Raw genomic sequence first — 22,222 nt, forward strand, 5'->3', positions numbered from 1 at the left:
ATCAATAGGAAAATTGAAAGGTGGATAAGGAATTGGTTAAAGGGGAGACTACAACGGGTTCATCCTGAAAAGTGAGCTGTCACGCTGGAGGGAGGTTACCAGTGGAGTTCCTCAAGGATCGGTTTTGGGACCAATCTTATTTAATCTTTTTATAACTGATCTTGGCACAAAAAGTGGGAGTGTGCTAATAAAGTTTGCAGATGATACAAAGCTGGGAGGTATTGCCAATTTAGAGAAGGACAGGGATATCCTACAGGAGGATCTGGATGACCTTGTAAACTGGAGTAATAGTAATAGGATGAAATTTAATAGTGAGAAGTGTAAGGTCATGCATTTAGGGATTAATAACAAGAATTTTAGTTATAAGCTAGGGACGCATCAATTAGAAGTAACGGAGGAGGAAAAGGACCTCCGAGTATTGGTTGATCATAGGATGACTATGAGCTGCCAATGTGATATGGCCACGAAAAAAGCTAATGCGGTCTTGGGATGCATCAGGAGAGGTATTTCCAGTAGGGATAAGGAGGTTTTAGTACCGTTACACAAGGCAGTGGTGAGACCTCACCTGAAATACTGTGTGCAGTTCTGATCTCCCATGTTTAAGAAGGATGAATTCAAACTGGAATAGGTACAGAGAAGGGCTACTAGGGTGATCCGAGGAATGGAAAACTTGTCTTATGAAAGGAGACTCAAGGAGCTTGGCTTGTTTAGCCTAACTAAAAGAAGGTTGAGGGGAGATATGATTGCTCTCTATAAATATATCAGAGGGATAAATACCGGAGAGGGAGAGGAATTATTTAAGCTCAGTACCAATGTGGACACAAGAACAAATGGATATAAACTGGCCACCAGGAAGTTTAGACTTGAAATTAGGCCAAGGTTTCTAACCATCAGAGGAGTGAAGTTTTGGAATAGCCTTCCAAGGGAAGCAGTGGGGGCAAAAGATCTATCTGGCTTTAAGATTAAACTCGATAAGTTTATGGAGGAGATGGTATGATGGGATAACATGGTTTTGGTAATTAAATATTCATGGTAAATAGGCCCAATGGCCTGTGATGGGATATTAGATGGGGTGGGATCTGAGTTACCCAAGAAAGAATTTTCTGTAGTATCTGGCTGATGAATCTTGCCCATATGCTCAGGGTTTAGCTGATTGCCATATTTGGGTTGGGAAGGAATTTTCCTCCAGGGCAGATTGGAAGAGGCCCTGGAGGTTTTTCGCCTTCCTCTGTAGCATGGGGCACGGGTCACTTGCTGGAGGATTCTCTGCTCCTTGAAGTCTTTAAACTACGATTTGAGGACTTCAATAGCACAGACATAGGTGTGAGGTTTTTTGCAGGACTGGTGGGTAAAATTCTGTGGCCTGCATTATGCAGGAGGTCAGACTAGATGATCATAATGGTCCCTTCTGACCTAAATATCTATGAATCGCCAGTGGCAAGGGTGAGAGCTGTGTGCAGAGAGGGACTTTGTGTATATTATAGTTTTTTGAGAGGGGCTAGGAAGAGTTATGTATGAGATACCAGGAATTTTTTGTATCTGTATGTAGAAATGCGTATGCAGTGTTGTAACGAGGTTGGTCCCAGGACAATAGAGAGACAAGGTGGGTAAGATGACACCTTTTATTAGCCTAACTTCTGTTAGAGAGAAGCTTTTGAGTTTACAGGGCACTCTTCTTCAGGTCTGGGCGCTAATACCAGGTGGAACAGATTGTTTAACAGGAGTAGTTAACAGATTACAGATTGTTGTAATAAACCATACACCCAGTGTTTCGTTCAGCCCATGCTTTTTCACGTCTAGCAAAGTTTTTAATTTAAGCTCCAGGCTCCTCTTTTGAAGTACACAGGTTTCCTTTAAGAATGAGGACTGAGACATCAGTGATCTTTTCAGGAAAAGTGTTTACCTACCGTTGATACAATGTTTTTATGATATTTCTGTGTTAGTTATTTGGAAACGTAGTGATCATCTCCAGTCACCCACATAGTTGCTTTAGTGCGCTGCATACAGTGTTGTGATGGACCCATGGATCTTGAAAGGTGTGGTTGTGGGAGGTGTTGATCATTGTAGCCATGGAGATGTGGCTATAGGTTTTGCATTTGTTGTTTTGGCAGTGTCTGGTCCCGCTTTGAGTTAGTGTGTCGTTGACCCCGGGGAGCTTGCTTCTGATGATGACCTTGGAGAGGTTGGGTTATTTGAAGGCAAAGAAAGGGAGGAGCCAGAAAGATTCTTTTAGGATGTGGTCCCCGTCAAGTATGGGTTGTAATTGTTTGATGATACTCCAGATGGGTTCCAGTGTGGAGTGGTAGGTGACAACAAGGGGTATATGGTCAGAGAGTGTTTTATTTCTGTACTGAAGCAGATTCTCCCAGGGTATTTGGGTGACCTATTCCATGATGTGATCTACTTCTCTGATGGAGTGTCCTTGTTTGTTGAAGGCGGTTTTGAGTGTGATAAAGTATAGGTTTTCTCTTCTGAGTCCCTAGCTGTAGATAATAGATTTCTTGATATAGGTGGAGTGGTTACTGGATCTGTGAAGGCAGGTGTGGTGATCCATTGGTTTCTTGTACATAGTTGTCTATTCCATTGCTGAAGCTGATTATGGGATCCAGGAAGTTGATGGTAGCATGGGAGCGTTCTAGAGCAGCAGGTAGCTCTTTGTCTCTTATGGCTCTTTGCAGCACATGATATGAAAACACTGTGTGACTGAATTATGAACCACTCTAAATTATTAACCAATCAGGATGCTTTTACTATGTTATTAACCAATTAAGTTGTTAACTGGCACTAAGTTATTTATTTGCTGTGAGAATCACTATATATAGTACTATAGTAAATGGAACGAAGTCACACGACTCTGGCTCTTTTGGGTAACTGATCACTAATTTGGTTCTTGAGCCACTGAGGTCTGAGTATCACTTTTCTAGGGAGAGTTTAAAGGATGGGGAGTGGTTTTTGAAGTTGAGGTTGAAATGTATCAATTAGTTTAGGTCATCTGTCCAGAGGATGAAAATATCATCTATGTATCTTGGGTATACCACTGGTTTCATGGTATACTTGTCCAGAAATTCTTCTTCAAGGTGGCCTATGAAGAGGTTGGTATATTAGGGAGCCATCCTAATACCCATAGCTATTCCCATGGTTTGGACAAAGTGTTTGTTGTTGAATGTAAAATTGTTACGGGTGAGGATGAAATGAAGGATTTTGGTGATGTGTTTGGAGTGGATATCTGAGTGTTGTCCATTATCCTGTAACTATTTCAGTCAGACAGCGCCATTGTGAGGGAAGTTGATGTATAGGGAAGTGATGTTCATGGTGGCAAGAATGGTGTTAATGTTGTAGTTTTTTGGAGGTCAGTTATATCCTGAAGGAAGTTGGCTCTTTGTGTGGTGAGTGGTTTTAGAACAGTTTCTCTGCGTCGCAATATTCCTTCAGTAAGAGTGCAGTGGCCAGATACGGGTCTGCCTGGCTTCCATGGTGTGTCAGGTGGTGGAGCAGTGGGAAACGGGAGATGGGGAGGCAGAAAAGGAGGGGAGCAGTCAGGGCAGTCCCTAGCTATTCTGGGGCATTATGCAGCCCCCCGCCCCGGGGAGGGAGGCCTCCATGGGGGGGGGGGGGGGGGGCTGGCTTGGGAGGTAGGGGGAACCACCCCCCAGCACTCACCGGTGGCGCAGCTGGGGCTGGGCTGCTGCACTTCCCGCCGTCAGTGCAGGCCCGACCCTGCTGCAGTCCTCAGGGGAGTGGGGACGGGGCAGGGCTGGGGCAGAGCAGGGGAGGGAAGAGGTGGAGCTGGGGCAGAGTGGAGGGGGCATGGGGAAGAGGTGGGGCAGGGGCTGGAGCAGCACACAGCTGCACAGGGCACCAGGAAATTTGGTGCCCCAAATTTCCTGGTGCTCTAAGCAGCTGCGTACTTTGCGTATGGGTAAGGACGGCCCTGGGAGCAGTGGGGGCAGGGAAGCGTGGGTGTGTATGGGAGGGTTCAGAGCAATGCAAGAAGGAAACACACAGCGCTCCCTTGCCTCTCTTCTTGTCATTCTTTCCTCTACTCTGCTGGACCAAAGGCTGCTCGGAGGATGATCCCTTATACATGTAATAAAAACATGCCTTTTAAAAGTGGAACTGGGTTTTCAAATCTTTGAAGGGTTTTTGAAGGAGTAGATTTTTTTCATGATCCTGGAAATGGTCACAGAAGGACAATAGTTCTCTAGGATCTCAGTATCTCAAAGCACAGCCCTAAGGTGGGGAGAAGGCAGGCACCACCCCAGTCCTGCAGGAGCATACACAGAACGTAAAGTTTAAGGCCAGGAAGGATCACAAGATCATCTAGTTTGACCTGTTTATCAGTGGCCCCCAATACCCCTCAGTCCCCATACACTAAACTCAGCAATGGAAATGAAATCGAAGTAAAGGAGACCCACAGGAGAATAGAATATCATGTGCCACAGGCAGCAAATAACAAGGACCAAGGTGCACCAGTGCTTGAGGTCCCTCCAATGGCAGGGAAATGATTAAGTGAGATATACCCAGATAATCCTGGCAAGTGATCCCCACCCACAAACTGCAGATGAAGGCAAAACCCCGCCACGGTCCTGTCAATGTGACCTGGGGAAAAATTCCTCCCTGGCCCCATAAAGGATGATCAAATACCCACTGAGCATGTGGGCAAGAACCAAACAGCCAAGCACCTAAGAGAATGTTGGTGTAACCTCAGAGCCCTGGCCCGTCCTGCCCCATATCCCATCTCCAGCCATGTCATCCCTAATGCTCCAGAGGAAGAAGACAAAAACACCTGAGAATGCATAGGGGGATGGGGACAGGGAAGGAATCCCTTCCTGACCCCAGCAGGTGACCAGCTGAAACCTTGAAGCATGAACTTTAGGAACACAAGACAAACTAGAAATGAAACACATGGCTGTTGAGCTGCTCCCCTTGCCCTATTACAAGCAACCACATCACACAATCCTACTCATAAATTGCCCAGCTCTTTTTAAAAACTAATTAAGTTGTCTGCCCTCACAACTGGTATTGGAAGGCTGTTCCAGGACCTCACTCATCTGATGGGTAGAAACAGATGGGGATGCACTCACTGAATGAGTCAAAAATAGTATGTAATCATGTAATTTAAGACTATATCATGCACATATGCACAAAGGGGCTGAATAAAGGTTTCACAGGCAGCCTTAATATTGGCAATTCCTAACTTTTGGGTGGTTGACTTTGCAACCTTAACACACTTATTTTGTTTGCAGTAGTTAAATATACCAGATATTTTGAAAAAAGAAAAGGAGTACTTGTGGCACCTTAGAGACTAACCAATTTATTTGAGCATGAGCTTTCGTGAGCTACAGCTCACTTCATCGGATGCATACTGTGGAAACTGCAGCAGACTTTATATACACACAGAGAATATGAAACAATACCTCCTCCCACCCCACTGTCCTGCTGGTAATAGCTTATCTAAAGTGATCATCAAGTTGGGTCATTTCCAGCACAAATCCAGGTTTTCTCACCCTCCACCCCCCCACACAAATTCACTCTCCTGCTGGTGCTAGCCCATCCAAAGTGACAACTCTTTACACAATGTGCATGATAATCAAGTTGGGCTATTTCCTGCACAAATCCAGGTTAATAATCCATGGGTGGGGGGGATGTGAGAAAACCTGGATTTGTGCAGGAAATAGCCCGACTTGATTATCATGCACATTGTGTAAAGAGTTGTCACTTTGGATGGGCTATCACCAGCAGGAGAGTGAATTTGTGTGGGGGGGTGGAGGGTGAGAAAACCTGGATTTGTGCTGGAAATGGCCCACCTGATGATCACTTTAGATAAACTATTACCAGCAGGACAGTGGGGTGGGAGGAGGTATTGTTTCATATTCTCTGTGTATATATAAAGTCTGCTGCAGTTTCCATGGTATGCATCCGATGAAGTGAGCTGTAGCTCACGAAAGCTCATGCTCAAATAAATTGGTTAGTCTCTAAGGTGCCACAAGTACTCCTTTTCTTTTTGCGAATACAGACTAACACGGCTGTTACTCTGAAACCAGATATTTTGAGACACACTCAAAAATAGACATTACAGTATTGCTACTTCTAACAGACAACTTTATTTTTTCAAGCATGCATATATTTAGGCTTGGAAGGATGAGATTTTTTTAAAAATCAATAAATGTCTGCAAACATCAATTTCATCGTACACACAAAAATTAAAATATTTCCATTGATAATCAAAATTTACAGATAGGCAAACTAAGAAAAATGGTGCTTGAGAATGTATTAGATTGTGATTTAAGGATATTCACTTTGAATACTTTGACATGTGATGTTGACAATTTGTTTAACAGTTATAAAGCTTTAACTTTTTGAATCTCAACATCAAGTGTCATTAAATAATTCCCTGCAACTGTGAAAATTTAAACTGATAAAAATTGAAAAAAGACCCTTAAAAATAAGCACAATTATCCAATGAAATTATAAAAGAATAAAAATCAAATTCTGCCAAGCCTACATATTTTCAATTAGCATTTGAACTTTCTTATACAAAAATATTGTAATTAAAGCTCAAATATTAAAAAGAAATTTTAATAGTTTATTAGGCACCAAAATAATTTTTTTTTTGGTTTAAAGTTCTGCATTTAAGGGACTCTATGTGAGTTACAGACTAAAGACATCATGGAGAAAAGCTTACCTTTTTCCTTTCTAGTGTTTTAAGATTTCTGATAGTTATTTCCTGCCACTACCTATAATTTCATTACAATTAATTTGACAGAACAATTGGTGTATTCAAGACTAAGTTGTTTCATTATATTTCTGCTGAGTGTCTAGCCAACGATTGATGGCCATTTTCAGAGTCCTATTTGGTGTAAGTATAAGAGATTGGAGAGGGAGATTTGTCATGGGACTAGATCGTCTCTTTGTGCTGATCCAGTTCTCCATTGCCTCTTTTTCATAGGAATAGCCATCTATAAAGAGAAAATACAATTAAAATTGCAGTAACATAGGAATGTCCATCCAAGGCTCTTAATGTACGTTAGATAGTAAAGATTAAGCTTCAACAATACCCCCTGGAATTCAGGGAAGGATTATTTCCAGATGAGAAAACTGAGACACAGAGGTTAAGTGACTTGCCAGAGCACATAGGATGGGACTTGCCAGATAATATGGGACCCCATAGAAATCAAAAGATCTTCTTTTTATTCACGACACTCCATGTTCTGTACAGAATGGATGTATGGTTCTGTATTATCATCTGACCCTTTATTTCTGCAGCAAAAGTGCAGTTTTTTCATGAAAATAAATAAGTATTCCAATTTAGATTTTTAACTACAGTGAACAAAGTACACCACCAGAAATTCTGTCATGTCCTACTGTATTGGTAGATCAACACCAAGTATAACTGCAGCAGATTACTTTTTAAATGATGTCAACTGTAGTTAGACACTAAGTATTTTAACATTGTTTTCTATAATTAATTTAAGCCTATCAGAAGCTCGAGTGCAGTTATAAAAAAAATTCTTGCAAATTTAACAAAATGCCACTGTTACAGCAAAGCCAGTTCACTGATGCCAGTATTAAAGACCATGTGTATTAAATGAACCCCTGTCTTAAGAGAGAATCTCATGGTAGCCCCAATGTGATCAAAGGCTGCCCCAAAATAATTCAAGGGCTGCTGAGATCAGATGAAACACTTTAGACTTCAGTGCCTAAGGTAGTATCCCATGTGATACAGAAAAACAGACAGGATTTGGGCCTGGTCTGCATCTGGAAGGCCTTTCTGGTATAGCTTTACGGGCATACTATCAGGGCAAAGTATTCCTAGTGTGGATGCAGCTTATACTAACAAAACTGCGCTTTTGCTTATTCGAGTCACCTGTGTCCCCATTCCCCCACCCCCACATATGAAATAAGTTATACTGGCAAAAGCACAGTCTACAGTAGAGGCTTTTGTTGGCACAGCTATGTCTGTCACAAATCACACTACATCACACCCCTGACTGATTTAGCAAAATAGAAAAATTTCTAGCATAGACCTGGATTAGTTGTGATGAATATAAAGAGAATTCTTTCTGGAGGCTACAGGACACTGACATCTTGAACTAAGGCCTGGTCTACATGTAAAAGTTTTACCGACATAGTTAGACTGATTGCGGTGTGAATTTTTACTGACATGGCTATGCTGGTAAAAGCCCTAGCATAGTCATAGTTATATCAGTATAAATGCTTATACTGGTATAGCTTATGCTATTTGGAGGGAACCAGTAAAAATCATTTTTATTCTGATATTATTGCATCTATGCGAGCAGTTTTTCTAGTATATCTAGCATAATTTTATCAACAGAACCTTCCTATTGTAGACAAGGTCTAACTAAATACAGTCTAATATAAGCACACACATTCTTCCTAAATCCTTCGCTGGTCTAAGTAGTCATGGAAGGGACTGCAATTGCGTTATTCATAAATTCACAGATTACACCCATCAAGTACAATACACCATCTGTGGAGGGGAGACTGTTCTCTGTGTATTGATTTAAGTTTTTTTTCTAAAACACAAGATAGAAATTAAATATAATAAACATTGTATGTGAAATTCTGGCCCATTGAAGTCAATGGCAAAACTCCCACTCACTTCAATGGGGCCAGGATTTCACCCTATACTTTTATGTCACCTCTGTCTAGGGATTACCCCCAGACAGATCAATATTTAGCTACCAGTGACCATTTATGCATCAAAAAATTGCTTTTATTGAGTATCTGTGTTCCAAGTATTTTACAAAAACGTGTTTGTAAAATGCTTTTACTGGATTCCCTTCAACCTTTCAAATAAATGTTCTCAGCCATGAAAGGCTGTCTTTGTGGGTTATAGCCCACGAAAGCTTATGCCCAAATAAATTTGTTAGTCTCTAAGGTGCCACAAGGACTCCTCGTTGTTTTTGTTGATACAGACTAACATGGCTACCCCCTCAAACCTGTCACATCTTATCTGTCCCTCGATTAGTGATTTTATCAGGTTTTACCATACACAAGGCATCCCCTATAGAAATAGCATATTCGTCCTGGATAGCTAAATTCCCAACATGTAGATAGTTACAGACAGACTAGAAATTGTTCCCAGCAGGGATGCAACAAAATGTAGTTAGCCATCCAAGATAGAAAGCTTCTCTCAATTGCAGTTTTTAAATTTTAATCTTGACTTTCCCTCCTTCTCCCACATAATAGGAACTATAGAAGCAGAGATAATCATAATCTTCTCATTGGTAGCAAAGCAACTGCTAAGCATTTTTATCACTATTACTGGTCTGAATTCACTCTCTGTGATTGAGCTACAGTTAAATCATCGATCATTTTGCTTGCTAGCAAAATTAGTACTATTGTTTTTAAACTTTTCATCTAGTCTAAAATGCTGTGTAGAATTAATACATACATGAAATGTCAATGTGAGAAACTCTGAAATAAAATGTTACATGAAACCAAGTTATGATAGCATTCATTTTATTCTTAGTATTTCTCTCAAGAATTTTTTAAAGCAATCATCTTTCCATGGAATTAAAAATATTATAATAAAACAAACTGATTCTGTGGAAGAATTAACAATATTTTCCATTGATGAACAAATACCTCCCATTGAGCATTTGATAAGTGAAGAAAGGAGGGATTCTCAGCAGATCTATTCTATCACTAATTACATTTCAATACAGGCTTTAAAATTGTTTTGCAAAGTTCATCACAAAGCTGTCAAAGGAATCATCAGAGCTGCTAGGCAAAGTCCCCTGTGCCCACAGCCTTTCACGTATAAATAAGAAGCACTGAAACAATGACATGACTAGCCAGTAAACTGCAATTGACAATCTGCATTTTAACAACACTGCTCACTCAGCTCTTTTAAAAATTCATGTATGCATTGACAGTTTACTGCAAATGCAGTTGGTTAGCTATATTTAAGTCAAACACATTTTCCCCAAAAGTAAACACTGACAATAAAACATTTTAGAGAAAATATAAGGCATTATGCTGAGCCTCAATAAGCATTTGCAACTAATTTTGTTTACAATCTACCTCTAAGAAAGTTAGAAATGCAGCAGAATATTTATATTTAGCATGCTCTAGGTTATTGATTCTGAGATCAGAGAGAGAAACTATAAAGGGGTTCTGAAATATTAATCACACATCAACTGTAACAGAATTGATGCATCCCACAAAATATAATTATTTCAGTGCATCAGTTACAAGTGAACTTCTGACTAAACTAAAGCAGAATAGGAAGTAAGAGCCGTGCTTTACCAGACTGCATAAAAGCGATATCATTATTTTAAAAACCCACCATTTTACCGTAACAAGATAGATTTTGTGAAATACAAACCATCAGATTTAATAATATTTTAAATCTCTTAAATTAACAGGGTCAATTTAGTTTAGTCCAAATCTTAATTTATCTTAACAAATATTATTATTTTTTTTATTTATTAACACACTTTTCTTAATTTAAACATTCCCCTCCAGCACAGGAAATACAAACAGAACAGCACTAAAAGACATCATAAAAACTAGAACCTGAAAACTGACTACAAACAGATCAGGCTTGTTTCATTTGCAATCTCAGTGAAATGCACAGAGTAACAACTAGTATAAATTATACACATTTTTAACAATATAAAAAAAGTGTGGGGTAAAATTTTCAATAGGCTCCTAAATCACTTAAATGCTAACAGACAGATTTTCCAAGGGATTTAGGTGCCTACGGTTGCAGATAGGGATTTTCAGAGCTGCCTAGAAATCAGTGGGAGTCAGGTACCTAAATACCTTTCAAAATCTGGCCCAAACTGCCTAAGTCACTTTTGAAAATGGAAATTAGACTCCTAAGTAACTTAAACACTTTGGAATATTTTACCCACAGGTATATAATTATTTTGATACTGTCTCTTCAAAACAAATTTAGTAAAATGCATAGTTATTATTAGTTTCTAAGCTCTCTGAGGCAAACACTGTCTTTTCCATAAAGCATCTAGTCTTGGGCATTACCAAAATAAAAATCATGATAATTCTAACATGTTCCTCATTGTACTACAGCACTAAAAGGAGCAGGGACTTTTAAATTCTTAAAGTCAGTAAAAGCAAAATGTTTTATCATGCAGCAGAAGTAATATATGGCAAACCCATTAAAATAAAAAAAGTCCATCTAGTGTTTCTTGAAATGAACTAAAGTATTATTTCTGTTTAGCATTTCCTAGTTTGGTGTTCCACTGCTTGATCTGCACAATATATTTTTCTGTCAACTTTCATTGAAAATCATTGGTTTTGGTTTTTTTCTATATAAAAATGTCATGAGATACAGTAACATGAACATAGATCAAACATACAGTGACTACTTCCAAAGAGTGTAAAAAATCTCATGGTATCCACAAGAGCTACTAAAAAAAAAAAAAGAAAGAAAAAGCGCCACATCCTCAAATCCACCACAGTTGTTTGCAATGCTCTGGTGAGGCAAATCAAGTTTACATTCACCCCGACTCCCTCTATGTAGGGAAATACTGTGGTGATGTGGCACCCTATAGGAGTGCCACTCTCAACTTGTTCCTCAGTGCCTTGGGAGTAGCAAGGCATCCCTACACTTCAACCATCTGCAGCTGTCTTACCAGCAGCTTACATAATATAAATCAGCCTTCAAGAAGTTCTACACTATGCGGGGCACTGGACCAGCACCCCAGAATCAGTGAGAGCACAGGAGACTTTCACAGATTCACATAGTCCAAGGCCAGAAGTGACCACTATGCTCATGTAGTCTGACCTCCTATTTAATGCAGGCCATAGAACTTCTCCAAAACAATTCCTATAGAATATCTTTTAGATAAAACATCCAATCTTGATTTAAAAATTGCCAGTGATGGAGAATCCACCATGACCCTTGGTAAACTGTTCCAATGTCTAGTTAACCTAATTGTTAAAAAAATGGTCTTATTTTCAATCTGATTTTGTCTAGCCTCAACTTCCAGCCACTGGGTTGTATTGTACCTTTGTTGGCTATACTAAAGAGCTCTTCAAATATTTGTTCCCCCATGTAGGTACTTATAGACAGTGATCGAGTCCCCCCTTAAAGTCACCTGCATACCCACCACTCTTGTGATGCATGAGGTGCACAAAAGTTGGATTGGGTTTTATATATATAATTTACACATAAAAACTATGTTAAAAGAAAACTAAGATTGCAGAACCAAGCTCTCAAAAGTTCGGAAATGCCAGAATTGAGATTGCCCCTGTAACTCGGCCCCCGGGGCATATGCATTCTGATACAGCTTTTAATTCCATGATCACATATTATTTTTCCACAGGATCTCTGCCTCATTTAGTGCATAGGATGGAGAGTGCTCATTTAATGAGCAGCTATCCAGTTTTTTTTTTTTTAATCTTCATTTTCCATGTGTAACCCTAGGTCTTATTTACTGCCCACTAATCAAGTCCTGTTGTGGAGACAAAATTAATTTCCTCATGGACTTTTTTCTTGCACTCATCACTGCAATTTCTGAGTAACTCACAAATAATTAATTTATTTTCACAACACCCTATAAGATGAGGGGGCGTTATCCAGGTGAGGATTGAGGCAGAGAGAGATTAAGGTCAAAAGAATCCACTAATTTTGGGTGCCTAATTTGACACACCTAGGACCTGATTTTTCAGAACATTATACAGGCACTTTATACAGTCAAAGCATAGTTTCCGTTGACTTCAGTTGCAGCTATAAGTGCTCAATGCTTCTGCAAATCAGAACCAGGGTCTCAAGTCAGGCACACATGAAATGAGGCGCACACAATCAGTGAAAAGTTTGGTTTAAGTGATTTGCCTAGCATCACAGAGGAACTCTGTGGCAAAGAGAGGGATAGAACCAATTACCCAGGGCAGGATTCAACTGTTTTAACCATGATACTATCCTTTGTCTTCCTGTAATCCCATCTTATTCACTACATACCTTCCAACTCTGCAACAAATGAAGAAGTTGTGCTACAGACAAGAATTAATTTCTGTACACAACCCTGACTCATCCCCACAGCAGGTCTATCCTGTGCACTGTATGAGACAGAAGTCCTGTGGAAAAAACAGCATGTGATTTTGGAAATAAAAGGCTATCATTATGGCTGAGTTACAGTTGCAAAGGCAACAGATGTATGAGTTGTTCCCCATCTGGGTACTTAGGGCCTAATCCCATAAACGTTTACTAACAGATGCAGCACATCTGATAAATCCAGGATCTATTTGAATTGCAGTGGGATTGTGGTTCTAGTTCCATCCAAGCTTTTTAGGTGACATAATACATTTTATATATCATCTCTATTTTTACTGACAGACATACAGTGCCAGGTTTTTAAAGGGGTTTACTTTTGTATGTGCTCATTTCCTGCACTTGTGCAAAACAACTGCATAATTAGTCTTGTAATTACACAATTTGCATAGGCACAAAATAAGAGGCCCTTTACAAAATTTTATGTATCTTAATACCAGAAGCATGATTTCACAAGCCAAATATTCAGAAGAGCAGAAACAAATTTATTTTTTACCTTGATGAAATTTGAATACACATAAGGATACTAGGAATTCAGAATGCATGTACTTATCATTCTTCAAGATATATATTGATTAATAGTTCCCCAGTATTCATCTTTACACCTGAACAATTTGCTTTAATAAACTTGAAGTAGCTCATAGACATACCTGCTGCAATGATAGGCTCCTTCATAAGCTCCCTAGTTATAGGACATAAGAATTCATCAGGAATACCAAGAGAAACAGAATCCACCTTGATCCTCAGTTCCTCAATCTTCCGGAAGACTTTACTGCGTAAACCTAGAGACTCTGAAAAGGGATGATAGATTAGAATCCTTGGAACATATTTCCTATTGGCACATTAACCTCTGAAACACAAACACATTCCCAGGCAGAGAGATTGCTTCTGGTGCAAACTGGAAGACCTTTCCAGTATTTCAGGAGCTCTGTAAATACATCGTTTCTAACTTTTTCCTCATGGTTGACAGAGACCAACTAACTTGTTTTTTAAGGCATAAAAGGCTATCTACACTATATACCAAGTGATGTTCAAAAATACATTGAGCAAAACTTGTTTCCCAGTGTATTTTAAAACATCACCTATTTTCCTAATCTAGCAGAGTATCGGGTTAACCGTGACGACCAGCTAACAGCTGATGTGCAGTCCAAAGTGCCACGTCATGTTTAACATAGCATGAGTTAACACGTGTTTAACAAAAAGAAAAGGAGTACTTGTGGCACCTTAGAGACTAACCAATTTATTTGAGCATGAGCTTTATAGCTTTATAGCTCACGAAAGCTCATGCTCAAATAAATTGGTTAGTCTCTAAGGTGCCACAAGTACTCCTTTTCTTTTTGCGAATACAGACTAACACGGCTGTTCCTCTGAAACACGTGTTTAACATGATTCTAGTGTAGACAAGCCCATGTCTGAAGTCATGCACTGGACTGCATTAGGGCTATGTCTACACTGCAGGTTAGGGTTAGGGTTTGAGTTAGTGCGCTGAAAACAGCAGTGTGGACATTGTGGCTCAGAAAGCAACTCAGGCTCTCAAATCCAGCCAACCCTCTGGATCTGAGCTATCTTGTATATTTACTGCAGCTGCAAGATCCACAGTGCTATTTTTAGCAAACTACCTTGAGCTGAGGCTAATGCAAGTCTGTCTACTTGGGCTGGGAGGCTTGCTCTCAGGTGCAGTGTAGACATACCCTTTCATGAATTAGGTGAGCCTGGGTAGGGTTAATCCCACCCCACTTTATGCAGCTGCTTTGCAACAGGAAGGAACCTCTGACAGTTTGACAGGAGCTGGCTCCTTTGCTAGTCCCTGTCAGGATAAAGGAGTGCTTATCCCCTATGGTTCCCTTAATGACCATCTGTGTGATTATTGTAGGAGTCCTTTAAACTAGACCCTCAACTCTGTCTATGGAGTTTCATACATGCATATCAACAGATTTGCTATAATAGCCTCATTTTCAGGTTGTTTCATCTTTTCTGACAGAAAGGCGAGTTCACAGACATCTGCAAAGGCACCAAAATGGGATATCCCCCAAATCAGAACAAGACAAATTAACAAAATACTCTAGATTTAAGTATTGTTGCATAAATATAGCATTTTCTTCTCAGGATTTCACATACTGTCATTTCCAAAATCCCTTTTATTCCCATCTAGGTCTTTATAAAGCCTTTTTCTCCTTTAATCATTTCCTCTCAGGAAACAGAGAGTGGCCACTTTGACTCCTATCATGTGCGATTTGCCACTGTGGCATCTGTTAGGTGAAGCAGTATGACCAGTCTTGCTCATCCTGGTCTAAGATATCTGTTACTGTCACAACTAGGGCTGTCAATTAAAAACAGTTAACTCACACAATTAACTTAAAAAAATTAATTGTGATAAAAATAATCCCAATTAATCGCACTGTTGAACAACAGAATACTAATTAAAATTTGTTATAAAATTTTGGATGTTTTTCTACATTTTCAAATATAATGATTTCAATTACAACACCGAATACAAAGTGTACACTGCTCACTTTATATTATTTTTGATTACAGATATTTGCATTGTAAAAATTGCAGTATTTTTCAGTTCACCTCCCACAAGTACTATAGTGCAATCTCTTTACCGTGAAATTGCAACTTACAAATGTTGGGTTTTTTTGTTACATAACTGCACTCAAAAACAAAACAAGGCAAAACTTTAGAGCCTACAAGTCCACTCAGTCCTACCTCTCATTCAGCCAATCGCTAAGGCAAACAAGTTTGTTTACATTTACGGGAGATAGTGCTGCCCACTTCTTATTTAAAATGTCACCAGAAAGTGAGAACAGGCATTCGCATGGGACTTTTGTAGCCTGCATTGCAAGGTATTTACGTGCCAGATATGCTAAATATTCGTATGCCCCTTCATGCTTCGGCCACCATTCCAGAAGACATGCTTCTATGCTGATGACGCTCATTAAAAAAAAAATACGTTAATCACATTTGTGACTGAACTCCTTGGGGGAGAATTTTATGTCTCCAGCTCTATTTTACCTACATTCTGCCATATATTTCATGTTATAGTGGTCTTGGATGATGATTCAGCACATGCTGTTTATTTTAAGAACACTTTCACAGCAGATTTGACAAAACACAAAGAAGGTACCAAGATGAGATTTCTAAAAACAGCTTGTGACGTTATTGACATAATCTGTAACTGTACAGATCACTGTTGCAACCAGTGTTATATATTTGCAGCAAATATTGTATAAAGGTTGTCGTGTAAGGGGTCTATGGAGAGGTTATGATTTGCTGGTTATGAGTATGCTAACAGTATGTATGCATGCATAACTTTTGTAGTTGAAGTTATAAATATTTGCTATGTACTTGTAAATCAATGTGTTTTGATTCTGAAGTAGCCTTAGTAAAGGAATTGGTCAGCTTCTTGAGAAAGGAATGTGCAAATTAAGTGCCCAATCAAGAAACACTTAACTGACAATGGATCTTGGAAAACTCCAATCCACATAAGAAGTCATCCTGGGAACCTGCAAGGTAGCATGTGGGCCATGGCTGCCACCTGTAAAGAAAGAAAAGGAGTACTTGTGGCACCTTAGAGACTAACCAATTTATTTGAGCATAAGCTTTCGTGAGCTACAGCTCACTTCATCAGATGTATAAAGTGGAAAATGCAGTGAGGATGTTTTATACACACAGACCATGAAAAAATGGGTGTTTATCACTTCAAAAGGTTTTCTCTGCCCCCACCCCACTCTCCTGCTGGAAATAGCTTATCTAAAGTGATCACTCTCCTTACAATGTGTATGATAATCAAGGTGGGCCATTTCCAGCACAAATCCAGGGTTTAACAAGAACGACTGAGAAACAGTGGGGGGGGGGGGGAACAAGGGGAAATAGGTTACCTTGCATAATGACTTAGCCACTCCCAGTCTCTATTCAAGCCAAAGTTAACTGTATCCAATTTGCAAATGAATTCCAATTCAGCAGTCTCTCACTGGAGTCTGGTTTTGAAGTTTTTCTGTTGTAATATCGCAACTTTCATGTCTGTAATCGCGTGACCAGAGAGATTGAAGTGTTCTCCGACTGGTTTATGAATGTTATAATTCTTGACATCTGATTTGTGTCCATTTATTCTTTTACGTAGAGACTGTCCAGTTTGACCAATGTACATGGCAGAGGGGCATTGCTTGCACATGATGGCATATATCACATTGGTAGATGTGCAGGTGAACGAGTCTCTTATAGTGTGGCTGATGTTATTAGGCCCTGTGATGGTGTCCCCTGAATAGATATGTGGGCACAGTTGGCAATGGGCTTTGTTGCAAGGATAAGTTCCTGGGTTAGTGGTTCTGTTGTGTGGTATGTAGTTGCTGGTGAGTATTTGCTTCAGGTTGGGGGGCTGTCTGTAAGGAAGGACTGGCCTGTCTCCCAAGATTTGTGAGAGTGATGGGTTGTCCTTCAGGATAGGTTGTAGATCCTTGATGATGCGTTGCAGAGGTTTTAGTTGGGGGCTGAAGGTGACCGCTAGTGGCGTTCTGTTATTTTCTTTGTTAGGCCTGTCCTGTAGTAGGTGACTTCTGGGTACTCTTCTGGCTCTGTCAATCTGTTTCTTCACTTCAGCAGGTGGGTATTGTAGTTGTAAGAATGCTTGATAGAGATCTTGTAGGTGTTTGTCTCCGTCTGAGGGGTTGGAGCAAATGCGGTTGTATCGTAGAGCTTGGCTGTAGACGATGGATCGTGTGGTGTGGTCTGGGTGAAAGCTGGAGGCAATTAGGTAGGAATAGCGGTCAGTAGGTTTCCGGTATAGGGTGGTGTTTATGTGACCATCGCTTATTAGCACCATAGTGTCCAGGAAGTGGATCTCTTGTGTGGACTGGTCCAGGCTGAGGTTGATGGTGGGATGGAAATTGTTGAAATCATGGTGGAATTCCTCAAGGGCTTCTTTTCCATGGGTCCAGATGATGAAGATGTCATCAATATAGCGCAAGTAGAGTAGGAGCATTAGGGGACGAGAGCTGAGGAAGCGTTGTTCTAAGTCAGCCATAAAAATGTTGGCATACTGTGGGGCCATGCGGGTACCCATAGCAGTACCGCTGATTTGAAGATATACATTGTCCCCAAATGTGCAACAGTTATGGGTGAGGACAAAGTCACAAAGTTCAGCCACTAGGTTTGCCGTTACATTATCGGGGATAGTGTTTCTGATGGCTTGTAGTCCATCTTTGTGTGGAATGTTGGTGTAGAGGGCTTCTACATCCATAGTGGCCAGGATGGTATTTTCAGGAAGACCACCGATGGATTGAGTCTGTAAAGAACTGAGTCATGCATGGACATGTGACTTGCCTATGTGACTCCAGACTCCATTTTGCTGTAATTTTCCACAGTAAGGACAAAGAGGTATCCTTACACCTGGAAGAGACTATAAAAGGCAGCTGCCTCATCTCCATCTGGTTTTCAATCCTGCTTCATAACTCTGGAGGGACTTCGCTACAAACTGAAGCTTTGAACAAAGGACTGAATGACCCATCCCAGCTGTGAATGTACTCCAGAGACTTGATTTGAACCTACAGTTTATTTCATCACTGCTACAAGCCTGAACCAAGAACTTTGCCATTACTGTATGTAATTGATGCCATTTAACGAATTCTAGCTGTCATCTATATCTTTTTCCTTTTATGAATAAACCTTTAGATTTTAGATTCTAAAGGATTGGCAACAGAGTGATTTGTGGGTAAGATCTGATTTGACTATTGACCTGTGTCTGGGGCTTGGTCCTTTGGGATCGAGAAAACCTCTCTTCTTTTACTGGGGTATTGGCTTTCATAACCATTCGTCCCCATAATGAGTGGCACTGTTAGTGATACTGGGAAACTAGAGTATCTAAGGGAATTGCTTGTGTGACTTGTGGTTAGGCAGTGGGGTAAAATCAAAGTCTTCTCTGTTTGGCTGGTTTGGTTTGCCTTGGTGTGCATAGAAACCCCAGCCTTGGGCTGTAACTGCCCTGCTTTAACCAATTTATACTGAATTGGCACTCTCAGTTGGGTCCCACCAGAACCAGCGTCATTACACAGCTACAGCACTCGACCCAAGGTTTAAGAATCTGAAGTGCCTTCCAAAATCTGAGAGGGATGAGATGTGGAGCTTGCTTTCAGAAGTCTTAAAAGAGCAACACTCTGTTGCAGAAACTAGAGAACCCGAACCATCAAATAAGAAAATCAGCCTTCTGCTAGTGGCATCTGACTCAGATAGTGAAAATGAACATGCATAGGTCCGCACTGCTTTGGAGCATTATTAAGCAGAACCCATCATCAGCATGGACTCATGTCCTCTGGAATGGTTGTTGAAGCATGAAGGGACACTTGAACCTTTAGCGCATCTGGCATATAAATATCTTGTGACGCCAGCTACAACAGTGCCATGCAAACACCTGTTCTCACTTTCAGGTGACACTGTGAACAAGAAGCGGGCAGCATTATCTCCTGCAAATGTAAACAAACTTGTTTGTCTGTCCAACTGGTTGAACAAGAAATAGGACTGAGTGGACTTTAGACTGTAAAGTTTTACATTGTTTTACTTTTGAATGCAGTTTTTTTTATATAATTCTACATTTGTAAGTTCAACTTTCATGATAAAGAGACTTCACTACAGTACTTGTATTAGGTGAATTGAAAAATGCTATTTCTTTTGTTTTTTTACAGTGCAAATATTTGTAATAAAAATAAATATAAAGTGAGCAGTTCGTATTCTCTGTTGTAATTAAAATCAATATATTTGAAAACATAGAAAACATCCAAAATATTTAAATAAATGGTATTCTACTATTGTTTAACAGTGCGATTAATCATGATTAATTTTTTTAATCACTTGACAGCCTTAGTCACAAGTTTTTCAGTCTCAGTTTCCACAGCTGTGCTCTCAGTTTCTGGGGTTGTCCATGATGATATTCTGTCTCACTTAGATGATCTCTATAGATAACTTTGGTCTTTGTCCTGGGATACAACTAAATTCTATATTCCACATAATTTATTTGCATAAGAACTGTATGGGACCCATCCCAAGGTTTATCCAGCTTAGGACAAGAGAAGGAGACCTCTCCTTAGGACTGTGGAACCAAACAAGGTTTCCCCTTTTAAAGTTCTCCCAGTGATCTTACATCATAAAGGGTAAAATTTTCAAAAGCACTTAAGGTGACTTAGGTGCCTAAATCTCATTTTCAAAAGACAGACAGACATTTAGGGATTGATTTTCATGACTGGGAGTTAGGTGCTTTAGAAAAATCTTATTAGGCACCTGTATGCCTGGGAAACCCTTAGCTGAAGTCATCTGCCCTGGAGCGCATATGATAAGATAGGTGGACTTAGTCATTAACTTTCCTTTTGTCCAGCAGCTCTTCAACTCAAAGGAACCACAGCCAGTGCCACCTCTTTTGCTGGCCTCTACTTGGACAAAGAAGAGAGCTTAATCCCTTTAATAACCGTGCTGGTAGAGTTACTGTATGGGGTTCTTAAAACTAGCCCCTAATCACCACCGTGGTTAACTCTTTTTATAGAGTTTTATATTGAGTATGTATATAGCGATTCATACAATGTATTTCATTAACACCTTGCCCTGAGATTTTCTATTATTTGTATTATTGTAAAGCCTAGGAGCCCCAGCCGTGAACTAGGTCACATTGTGCTAGGTACTGTACGAAGTGAACAAAAAGACAGTCCCTGCTCTGAAGAGCTTACAATCTAAATATAAGACACGAGACAACAGATGGATATAGTCTGTCAGGGAAGTACAAGGAAACAATGAGAATACTGGTCAGCATGATAGGCAATGGTTTCAGCACACCAGCAGCCTAAGCATTGTCAAAAATAATTTGTAGGCCTCACAAAAGAGAGTTGTAAGGAGGATTTTGATGGAGGATATTGAGTACGTTTTGCTGATATTTATGGAGAGCTTCTCCCCAGCGTGAGGGGCAGCATGGAAGAAAGCATAAAGGAACCTACAGTAACTCCTCACTTAATGTTGTAGTTATGTTCCTGAAAAATGTGACTAAGCAAAACGATGTTAAGCGAATCAAATTTCCCCATAAGAATTCACATAAATAGGGGGGTTAGGTTCCAGGGAATTTTTTTTTTGCCAGACAAAAGACTATATATACATATACACACACCCACTCTATAAGTTTTAAACAAATAATTTAATACTGTACACAGCGACAATGATTGTGAAGTTTGGTTGAGGTGGTGGAGTCAGAGGGTGGGACATTTCCCAGGGAATGCCGTACTGCTAAATGATGAACTAGCAATTGGCTGAGCCCTCAAGGGTTAACTCGTTGTTAATGTAGCCTCACACTCTACAAGGCAGCACGAATGGAGGAAGGGGAGACAGCATGGCAGACAGACAGAGACACACACCCTGTGTGTGAAAGAGAGAGACATACACATTTCCCTTTAGGTATGCTGACACCACTCTTAAGTACACTACCTTGTTAAAAGAAAAGGAGTACTTGTGGCACCTTAGAGACTAACCAATTTATTTGAGCATGAGCTTTCGTGAGCTACAGCTCACTTCATCTGATGAAGTGAGCTGTAGCTCACGAAAGCTCATGCTCAAATAAATTGGTTAGTCTCTAAGGTGCCACAAGTACTCCTTTTCTTTTTGCGAATACAGACTAACACGGCTGTTACTCTGAAACCTACCTTGTTAAATTAATCAGCAAGCTGAGACCCCAGCAGCTGCTACCAGGAAGCTCCCTCTGTCCTGAGCCCTGTTGTGTGTCTCCCCTGCTCTATGGAGATGGGGTAAGCAGGGTGCAGGAGCAGGGGGGACATTAGCCCTCCTCTCCTCCCCCCCCACCCCTCCCCCAAGCAAGCAGGAGGCTCTGGAGAGCAGCTCCAAGCAGAGGGCAGGAGCAGCACACGGTAGTGGGGGGAGGGACAGCTGAACTGCCGGCTACTAGCCTACTGGGCAGCTGCTGCACAGGGACCTTAGGGGAGCAGGGAGCTGATGGGGGGCTGCCTGTCCACCCTGGTTCCAAGCCCCCACCAGCAAGCGCCAACTGGCTGCTCTTCCTGCAAGCAGTGGACAAAGCAGGAGGCTGCCAAACGACGTTATAAGCATTGCACAACTTTAAACGAGCATGTTCCCTAATGGATCAGCAACGTAACAACGTTAACTGGGACGACTTTAAGTGAGGAGTTACTGTAT

General features: G+C 40.4%; 1 protein-coding gene across 5 annotated transcripts in view; it reads right to left on the minus strand.

The window, feature by feature from the left end:
• Positions 1-6,085: 6,085 nt before the first annotated feature.
• Positions 6,086-22,222, minus strand: part of WDSUB1 (WD repeat, sterile alpha motif and U-box domain containing 1) — a 73,884-nt gene continuing 57,747 nt past the window's right edge. For 3 of the 5 annotated variants that reach the window (XM_048869540.2, XM_048869541.2, XM_048869539.2), the window contains 2 exons: positions 13,696-13,836; positions 6,086-6,959 (listed from right to left, as the gene is read on the minus strand). In XM_048869540.2, the coding sequence (XP_048725497.1) occupies positions 6,787-6,959; positions 13,696-13,836 (314 nt within the window). In that variant the 3' untranslated portion in view covers positions 6,086-6,786. Of the gene's footprint in view, positions 6,960-13,695; positions 13,837-14,338; positions 16,584-22,222 lie in introns of those variants that run through there. The other 2 variants (XM_048869542.2, XR_007359141.2) reach the window with 2 other exon arrangements.

Source organism: Caretta caretta, chromosome 11, assembly GCF_965140235.1.
Source record: "Caretta caretta isolate rCarCar2 chromosome 11, rCarCar1.hap1, whole genome shotgun sequence".
Taxonomy (NCBI): Eukaryota; Metazoa; Chordata; order Testudines; family Cheloniidae; genus Caretta; species Caretta caretta.